At 52.1% G+C, this 9,238-nt stretch overlaps 1 protein-coding gene across 1 annotated transcript in view; it reads right to left on the bottom strand.

Moving 5' to 3' along the window:
• Positions 1–5,991, bottom strand: part of kcnd2 (potassium voltage-gated channel, Shal-related subfamily, member 2) — a 14,457-nt gene extending 8,466 nt beyond the window's left edge. Inside the window, exons 1-2 of the mRNA XM_060048702.1 lie at positions 5,818–5,991; positions 3,361–4,562 (exon numbers count right to left, since the gene is read on the bottom strand). Of these exons, the coding sequence (XP_059904685.1) occupies positions 3,361–4,472 (1,112 nt within the window). The 5' untranslated portion in view covers positions 4,473–4,562; positions 5,818–5,991. The remainder of the gene's footprint in view (positions 1–3,360; positions 4,563–5,817) is intronic.
• Positions 5,992–9,238: the final 3,247 nt, after the last annotated feature.

Genomic DNA, 9,238 nt, shown 5'->3' on the forward strand with positions numbered 1-9,238 from the left:
CCTCCTCCAGGAGAGAACCGCTGCCTCAGAGCTGAGGGTTCATAAACCGACCGCTTCTCACTCACTAGGTCTTCAAACCGCCCCAGAGTTCTGGAGGTCTGGAGGTCTTCAAACCTCTCCAGAGTTCTGGAGGTCTGGAGGTCTTCAAACCACTCCTGAGTGCTGGAGGTCCGGAGGTCTTCATACCTCTCCAGAGTTCTGGAGGTCTGGAGGTCTTCAAACCACTCCTGAGTGCTGGAGGTCTGGAGGTCTTCAAACCTCTCCAGAGTTCTGGAGGTCTGGAGGTCTTCAAACCACTCCTGAGTGCTGGAGGTCTTCACGCGATGAAACAAGAAGGACGACATCATCTGCAAATAACAGAGGTCTCCCCCCTCTGTCCTCTGGACCGGGGGGGAGACGGGGGAGACGAAGCCCAGCCTTGAGCGGGGGGGAGACGGAGCCCAGCCCGGCCAGAGTCCATCTCCTCTGAAGGGGGTTCGACTTCATGGAGAGAACACAGCTCACTCTACGAGTGAACACAGACCAACGTGTCACTCCCCTTTCAGAAAACTTTATTATCACGCAGCGGGAACATCTGTCCAACATCCAACATCTTTCAGATGCTCCCCGGTTCTCATCAGCGGCCCGGTCTAGTGAACCGGTGATTCGACATGGTTCACAGAAGTGTACAAAAGAGTGCGTGTTCTGTCCACCTGAACCGACGACGGGACGCCCCTGTGAGCCACTGGAGCGCCACCAGCTCGGCTTACCGTGTTTACTTGTATCTTGTGTACAAATGTACGTAACGTTGACCCATAAGTCCTCATTACGGCCGCGCTGGGCCCCGGGGCCACCGGTCTCCTCAGAACCCTACACCCCGAGGTAGAACCCAACCCGGCTGGCCTGACCCGGGGCCGACATCTGAGACCCGTCAGAATGGCACTTAGCGGCCGGGGACTTGGGTGTCAAATTAGTTAGTTAGGTGCCGCCGGCCCCGACCCGGTCAGTGACCTCCGACCCCTCACCATAATGGTACTTTCTCAGATACACAGCGAGCTGATTCATGAGGCAGGAGGAGTGAGATTTTTTATTTATTCATTTGTTTTGCTTTCTTTCCCAGAATCCCTTCCTCCATAGATATAAATGTGGACGGGTTTCTTTTAACTTAATTGTCTCTCAGTTTAGTGTTAGAGGCAACGATGAAGTTGAACCGAGACGGAACTTGTTGTGTGTGGGTTTTCTATGTGTGTAATCGTGTAATACTGCAAAAAGGCACACAAGCACACACACAAGCACACGCACAAACACACACACACACACACACACACACACACACACACACACACACACACACACACACACACACACACACACACACACACACACACGCGCGCACAAACACACAAACACACACACACACACACACAGACGCACATTTTATTTATCATAAACCTGTCCTTGCCCTACATTGTGGAGGCACTAAAGCATCTGGAGGCATTGTGCAACAATATGAGTATGATCTGAGCATCATCTCTGAGTCTCAGAGCTAAAAGACAGAGGAACATTATCTTTTCTACTCCACTGCATCTATTGGCGACTTCATTAGTGAGCCCATTTAAAATAATCACTGGACCAGTATAGGCTGTGTGTGGTGTGTGCGGTGTGTGTTGTGTGCGGTGTGTGTGTGTGTGTGTGTGTGTGTATGTGTGTGTGTACAAAAATAATCCATTAAATCCATTGGGCATGTCAGCCCACAGAATCACAGGACAACAGGGAATGAAGAGAGGAGCGATATGAGCAGAGAGGGGTCCCAGAGTGGTTCAGATGTTCAGATGGTTAAGAAAGTGTGCACTTGTTTGTGCGAGTGCATGTTTCTGTGCGTGCATAAGTGCCTGTTTGTGTTTGTTTGCGTGCTTAGGTGGGTGTTGGTGTGTGTGTGTGCTTGTGTGTGTCTGTGTGTGCGTGTGGGTGTGCTTGTGTATGTGCGTGTTTGTGTGTCTGCGTGTGTGCGGGCATGTTGGTGTGCGTGTGTAGCCGCGTGTTTGGATGCTTGTGTGTGCCTGTGTGTGTGTGTGTGTGTGTGTGCGTTTGTACGGGACATGCATGCGTGCGTGTGTGCGTGCGTCTCCACAAAGGACAGCCTGCTGCCGTGTGTGAACAGGTGCAGTTGTTTACACGACCCGACAAAAGAGGCTTCAGCTTTATTTACCGCCTGCTGAGTGCCGGGCAGCAGAACGCCGAGGAGAACGACGAGGAACACCTGACGGTTCCACCGTTCCACACTCCTCCAATGTCCTCCTGTTCACTTCCTGTCTGTTGTGCTCCCTAGATCATTGTACCTCACAGATCATTAAACCCCTTTCTTTTATCTCTCCCTCACAATTGTACCTCGCAGATCATTATACCCATCTCCTTTATCTCTCCCTCACACACATTTATTGTGTGTGTGAGGGACACACAATAAGTGTTCGCTCTGACTGTTCGCACAGACTGTTCTCTCTGACTGTTCCCTCTGACTGTTCGCTCTGACTGTTCCTTCTGACTGTTCTCTCTGACTGTTCTCTGCCTGTTCGCTCTAACTGTTCCCTCTGACTGTTCGCTCTGACTGTTCCTTCTGACTGTTCTCTCTGACTGTTCTCTCTGCCTGTTCGCTCTGCCTGTTCGCTCTGACTGTTCCCTCTGACTGTTCGCTCTGACTGTTCCTTCTGACTGTTCTCTCTGACTGTTCTCTCTGCCTGTTCGCTCTGCCTGTTCGCTCTGACTGCAGCACCGAGCTGCTCAAAGCGGTTTACTTTTCATGTCTTTCATTTTTGCGTCTTTCATGTCAGGACCAATTATCGGGAGATTGGAGTCATTTAAGGTTGACTGTCAAGGAAAAGATGTGCTGAGATGGGTTTCATGGTACTGGCAGATAGTGGGGTTGTATTCAGCTAGCAGCCCTCCTGTTTCTAAAGGCTAGCTTGCGGGGGGGGGGGGAACTGAATTCAGAATGCCGCATTCACCTCAGGTCTCCAACTTCCCACAGGAACTCTGCCGCTCCCACCCACGAACATGAAAATAATTCAGTGATAAGTTCAGGGAATGTTCTGACTATAAACACTTTACCTATAAAAGAGAACTGTCCAGTTGGCTATTTCTGTAATATATCAAAGAGTACTTCATGCGCAGGTACATCGTCTGCAACGTAAATTCCATTTCCATGACGGAATAGCGTAAAAGTTGGACCTGTGACATTACGGGAATGTCGGTACAAATAGGACCGTTGGCATGACGGTCGTATGAGGCAGAACTCTAACTTCGGAAAAGACCTGAGTGTAAACCCGAGAGTGTACCACTTTAGGTGTGTGGGGTCGAGCAAGGGAAGACATGAGGTGCACCTACCCCAGGGTCGTCATGGTGACGATGGTGTACCAGAAGGCGGCGGGGATGCTGGTGAACTTGCTGGCGGTCGAGCCCTTCTCGGCGTAGAACATGATGGTGGCGAAGATGATGATGGCCATGGTGAGCGAGAAGAGCAAGAAGCCCAGCTCGGAGGCGCAGCTCTTCAGTGTGTAGCCAAGGATGCGCAGGCCGGCCGAGTGGCGGGAGAACTTGAAGATGCGGAATACGCGGAACACCCGGAGGGTGACGAAGGCGCCGCTCACGTCCTCGTTGTCCGACATGACCAGGCCGATGTAGTAGGGCATGATGGCCACCACGTCGATCACGCTCATCACGCTCTTCACGAAGCGCCAGCGGCTGGGCGCCGCCACCAGTCGCAGGAGGTACTCCACGGTGAAGATCATCACGCACGCCGTGTCCAGGCAGAAGAAGGCCAGGGCGTAGCGCTCGCCGCACGCCACATCCTTCGACCGGCGCTGGGCGCTGGCGCACGGCACCGTCTCCACCACGTTGGCCAGCACCGACACGGCGATGAAGAAGCCCGTGACGTAGTAGAAGACCAGCGCCTTGGTGGAGGTGTGCGGGTTCTCGAAGGCGCGCCACATGCGCTCCCGGTAGCTCATGTCCAGCGGGACCGCCTCATTGGTCTGGTCGCTCTCCTCGTCGTCCTGGATGCGTTCCTGGTTCTCCCGCCGGCGGTCCTTGTACTCCTCGTAGCAGCAGTCGCCGATGATCTCGGGGATGATCCCGAAGAAGGCCAGCTCCTCGTCGTAGGCCGAGATGCACTCCTGCCGCGGGTAGTGCAGTTTTCCAGTGCGGTAGAAGTTGAGGATGTGCCGGAAGATAGCGGGGTCGCGGTCGAAGAAGTACTCCTTGTTCTCGTCGTGGAAGAAGAAGTCGCGCTCCGAGCTGCCCAGCAGGGTGTCGGGGTAGCGCTCCAGCGTGTTGCGCCACGTCTGGAACCGGGTGCCGCTGACGTTGAGCACGATGAGGCGGTCGTGCGTCCGGAGTTTGTCGTTGGTGGGAGTGGGCAGCGGCGTGCTGGCCACGGGGATCCAACCGATGGCGGCCGCCCGGGCGAACGGCAGCCATGCCGCGACCCCGCCCGCCATGGTGAAGTAGGCTGCTGCGCTCGGATCGCTGGGCTCTAGGAGGTCTGGGGGTTACGGAGCGACACAGCAAAGGAGAAGGGAAGCCATGATCTGAGAAGACAAGAAGTAGCAGAAGAACCGGAGCGTCAAGTTTCTTCTTCTTAACTGGGATCAGGCTTCAACGTTTCATTCTATGATGGTCAAAACCATCGTAGCAAAACGTTCCCGTGACAAGGGCAATGGGGCGGTTTCACATGGTGTACTTTCTCGTTGGTCTACAATTCCATTGTTAAACAATGGTGCTTTTATTATTATAAAAATGTTGGTGGAAAAAGTACCAAAATGGCAGCTCAGTCACATGATTGAATCTTAACGTAGTGGCGTTGTGCCATGGTGTACCATTGCTTTAATTTGAGAAACGATACTCTAGGCAAAATACGCAAAGGAGAAATCAGCGACAGAGATTTTTATGTCACCGAAAGGGATGGGATCTGCTGCCTCTGGTGCTTTTCCAAACAATACAAAACGCCATTCCGTAAACCCAAGACGTCGGTTGATTTTCATTTTTTAAACGGCAGAATGTCTAAAAAGGGGGTTTACGACCCCTTTAATGTGTTGCTAAGCTACCGGAGCTTTTCAAATGTTGATCGGATCTCTTTTTTAATTATGCTAATTAGTATTTGCGCATAGCACTTATGCTAATTCTGAGAACAATAGCTGTTTTCGAAAGAGATAAGGACACAGCTGATAAAATCGACCTGCTGGATTTGGAAAAAGCTGGTTGGTGTTTCGTGACAAGACACACAAATATGTTCGAATGAGGGCGTCGCTCTTGATGAAGAGCGGGAAGAATACCAATCACGTAAACGGCCATTTATGCCCCTAACCGGAACCGGATGGAGTTCACTACCAGAGCATAGCAGACAGAACACTCACCTACACGTAAGATCGCTATTAAAGTTCTCTTTCCTCGGTTAGGACCCACTCCTTTTTTTTTTGCGTTCTTCTAAATGTCATCTACAAATTTGCGTTTATTTGTTACAGAGAGTAGACATAACAAACGTTTTTGGACCTAAAATAGGCAAGTCAAAACTGAGAACTGGATTCCAACAGTAAAATATGTAAAACGGTGTAAAGCAGTCAAATATGTAAAACAGTGAAAGAGGTAAAACAACAGTAAAAACATATTAAACAGTAAAAAGTATAAAACAGTAAAATATGTAAAACATTAAACGATGTAAAATAGTGAAAATGTCAAACAGTAAAATATCTAAAACAGTAAAAAATATAAAACAGTAAATGCTACATCATCAGCCTGAGAAACTAAATCAAACATGTTCACAAACATGAATATCAGGGGACTCACTTTCTCAACGCGTGGATCCACAGCATAGGAAAGTATGTCGGAACATAATGGGCTAAAAATGTAAACTATATCATAATTCTAAAATTGTAAACTATATAATAATACAGATGAAAGTGTTATTCCGGTGGCGGTAGAGCGCGCGCTCTGACGGCGGAGCGACTGAGAGCCGCTCAGTGCACGAGGACGGGGGCGGGGACGAGCGTCGAACTCTGGTCCTTCATTATTCTCTCTCTCTCTCTCTCTCTCTCTCTCTCTCTCTCTCTCTCTCTCTCTCTCTCTCCCCCACTTTCTCCCCCCCTCGCTCCCCTCTCTCTCTCTCTCTCTCTCTCTCTCTCTCTCTCTCTGCAGGTCTGAGTCTCTCTCTCTCTCTCTCTCTCTCTCTCTCTCTCTCTCTCTCTCTCTCTCTCTCTCTCTCCCACTTTCTCCCCCCCTCGCTCCCCCTCTCTCTTGTATATCTGGACGGAGGGGGCGTTTACTTATTGGATAATCAAGCAGAAGAACAGAACCAATCTTAACACAAAATATATAGGGAGAGGATCTCGAGAGATTCCCTTATATGTCCCCTATACATCTATATATCTATATCGTTCTCTCTATCTATATATATATACAGTATATGTGTGTATATATATATATATATATAGTATATAAACAGTAAATGTATATATATATATATATATATATATATATATATATATATATATATAGGATATACAGGAACAGTACAGGATTACTGATAAGGTGTCATGGTCTGTCGTGTTTTGGTGTGTTTCCCTCCTGTGTTGATTACTGTTCCCTTCCCTAATGTGTCTCAGCTGTTCCTCGTTGTGTTTGTTATTTAAGCCCTTGTCTTTCCTTTGTTCCTTGTGCTGTCATTGTGGTTGTTCCCTGGTTCCTTGCCTTAGCCTTTAGGCATAAATAAAGTACTGTTCTCACTAAACTGTCTGCATCTGGGTCCTACCTGCCTGCCTGCACCCTCAACCCCTAACATAAGGTGCACTAAACTTGTGATAAAGGTCTGAAGAGTCTTTCTTGAGGCTTCTGTGTTTTGTTTTATATTACCTCAAGTTGATGAGATTGATGTCATGATCAACAACAATAAATTCGATTTCAGTGGACTTTAAAAGAGACATGCATTTTAAATCTCAACCTTTACATTATTATTTGTCCTATTATATGTGCTGTTTTCATTATTTAATTATCGTACATCTCTCCTTAATTCTTACTTTTATCGTTGGTTTAAAAATGACCCCATTTCCTTTCTAGGATGAATAAAGTCGTCTATTTAAAACTGCACCTAAAGCAACAAAATAAAAGATGTTCTGGTTTAATCTGCTGTGTTCCTGCAGTCAAATGCTCCGTCTTTTGCCCCCCCCCCCCCCCCCTACACCCCCACCTCCCACCGGGCTGTTGAAAAACATGTGCTCGATGCTGAGTGGGACAGGACCGCGACATACGGTCCAGACCCCCCTCCCTCCTCCTCCCCCTCTTCCTCCCCCATCCCCCCTCCGCCCCCTCTGTCCTCCTCCTCCCCCTCCCCTTCCTCCCCCTCCTCCTCTCCTCTTCTTCCCCTCTCCTCCTCCCAATCACCTTCCTCCCCCTCCTCCTCTCCTCCTCCTCCCCCTCTCCCCCTCCTCCCCCTCTGTCCTCCTCCTCCCCCTCTGTCCTCCTCCTCCCCCTCTCTCCCACCCCCTCCCTCCTCCTCGTCCCCCTCTCTCCCTCCCCCTCCCTCCTCCTCCTCCCCCCTCCTCCTCCCCCCTCCTCCTCCCCTCTCTCCCTCCACCACTCTCCTCCTCCTCCTCCTCCTCCTCCCCCTCTCCCCCTCTGTCCTCCTCCTCCCCCCTCTCCCTCCCCCTCTGTCCTCCTCCTCGTCCCCCTCTCTCCCTCCCCCTCCCTCCTCCTCCTCCCCCTCTCCCCCTCCTCCCCCTCTGTCCTCCTCCTCCCCCTCTCTCCCACCCCCTCCCTCCTCCTCGTCCCCCTCTCTCCCTCCCCCTCCCTCCTCCTCCTCCCCCCTCCTCCTCCCCCTCTCTCCCTCCCCCACTCTCCTCCTCCTCCTCCTCCTCCCTCCCTCCTCCTCCTCCTCCCCCTCTCCCCCTCTGTCCTCCTCCTCCCCCCTCTCCCTCCCCCTCTGTCCTCCTCCTCCTCCCCCTCTCTCCCTCCCCCTCTCCCCCTCCTCCCCCTCTGTCCTCCTCCTCCCCCTCTCTCCACCCCCTCCCTCCTCCTCGTCCCCCTCTCTCCCTCCCCCTCCCTCCTCCTCCTCCCCCTCCCTCCTCCTCGTCCCCCCTCCTCCTCCCCCTCTCTCCCTCCCCCACCCTCCTCCTCCTCCTCCTCCCTCCCTCCTCCTCCTCCTCCCCCTCTCCCCCTCTGTCCTCCTCCTCCTCCCCCCTCTCCCTCCCCCTCTGTCCTCCTCCTCCTCCCCCTCTCTCCCTCCCCCTCCCTCCTCCTCCTCCCCCCCTCTCCCTCCCCCTCCCTCCTCCTCCACGGAGCTATTCCTGACCCTGCTCCCGCTGGTTGCCCTGTCGTGATGTCATGCTGTCGTGATGATGTCACGCTGGCTGCGGGTCGGCACCGCATCACGTGACTCCGCGGTGAGTGCCGCATTCTGCTGTCGTCAACATGATGAGGACGAGCAGAATGGATGAGGGGGAGGGAGGGGGGGGGAGGAGGAGGGAGGAGGAGGAGGGGGGAGGGTGGGGGGGAGGGAAGAAGAGGAGGAGAAGGCGAGGAATAGGAGGGAGGGGGAGGAGGAGGGGGGGAGGGAGGGAGGAGGGGGAGGAATTGGAGGGAGGGGAGGAGGAGGAGAGGGGGAAAGGGAGGTAGGGGGAGGAATGGGAGGGAGGAGGGGGAGGGAGGAGAGGGAGCAAGGGGTGAGGAAGAGGGGAGAGAGGGAGAAGAAGCGCAGGGAGAAAGGGGAGGAATGGGAGGGGGGAGGAATGGGAGGGAGGAGGAGAAGGAGGAGGGAGGGGGGGAGGGAGAGGGGGGAGGGAGAGGGGGGAGGCATCCTCAACATGTTGAGGGTGTTGGTTCAGTTTATTTGCAGGCCCATCCGACGTAGTGACGAGTCTCCCTTATGGGTCGGTACTTAACACACAAGACCTAACAGTTACGCACATATTGTATGTTGTGTGTGTTGTCCTATATTCATGACAACCCCCGGACCCCAACACCCCCTAACCCCTTCGAGGCTGTAGCTGTGATTAAGGGCTCTACAAATACAATTGAATTGAATTGTTGTATGTCCTGGCACTTAAAAATAGTACTGAGCATTGCGTTTGTCCTATCCTAGCTATCTTTGTTGCAAACGGGGAATGGGTTAACCTAGCGTTTGTTAGTCCTTGGCGCTTTGTTCTATGAACATCCTTAATGTACCGACAGCGATATATTGTTGTTTCTCCTGCTTCTGACCAATGTACTTATTGTA

The sequence above is a fragment of the Gadus macrocephalus genome, chromosome 4 (assembly GCF_031168955.1).
Source record: "Gadus macrocephalus chromosome 4, ASM3116895v1".
In the NCBI taxonomy this organism is placed as follows: Eukaryota; Metazoa; Chordata; class Actinopteri; order Gadiformes; family Gadidae; genus Gadus; species Gadus macrocephalus.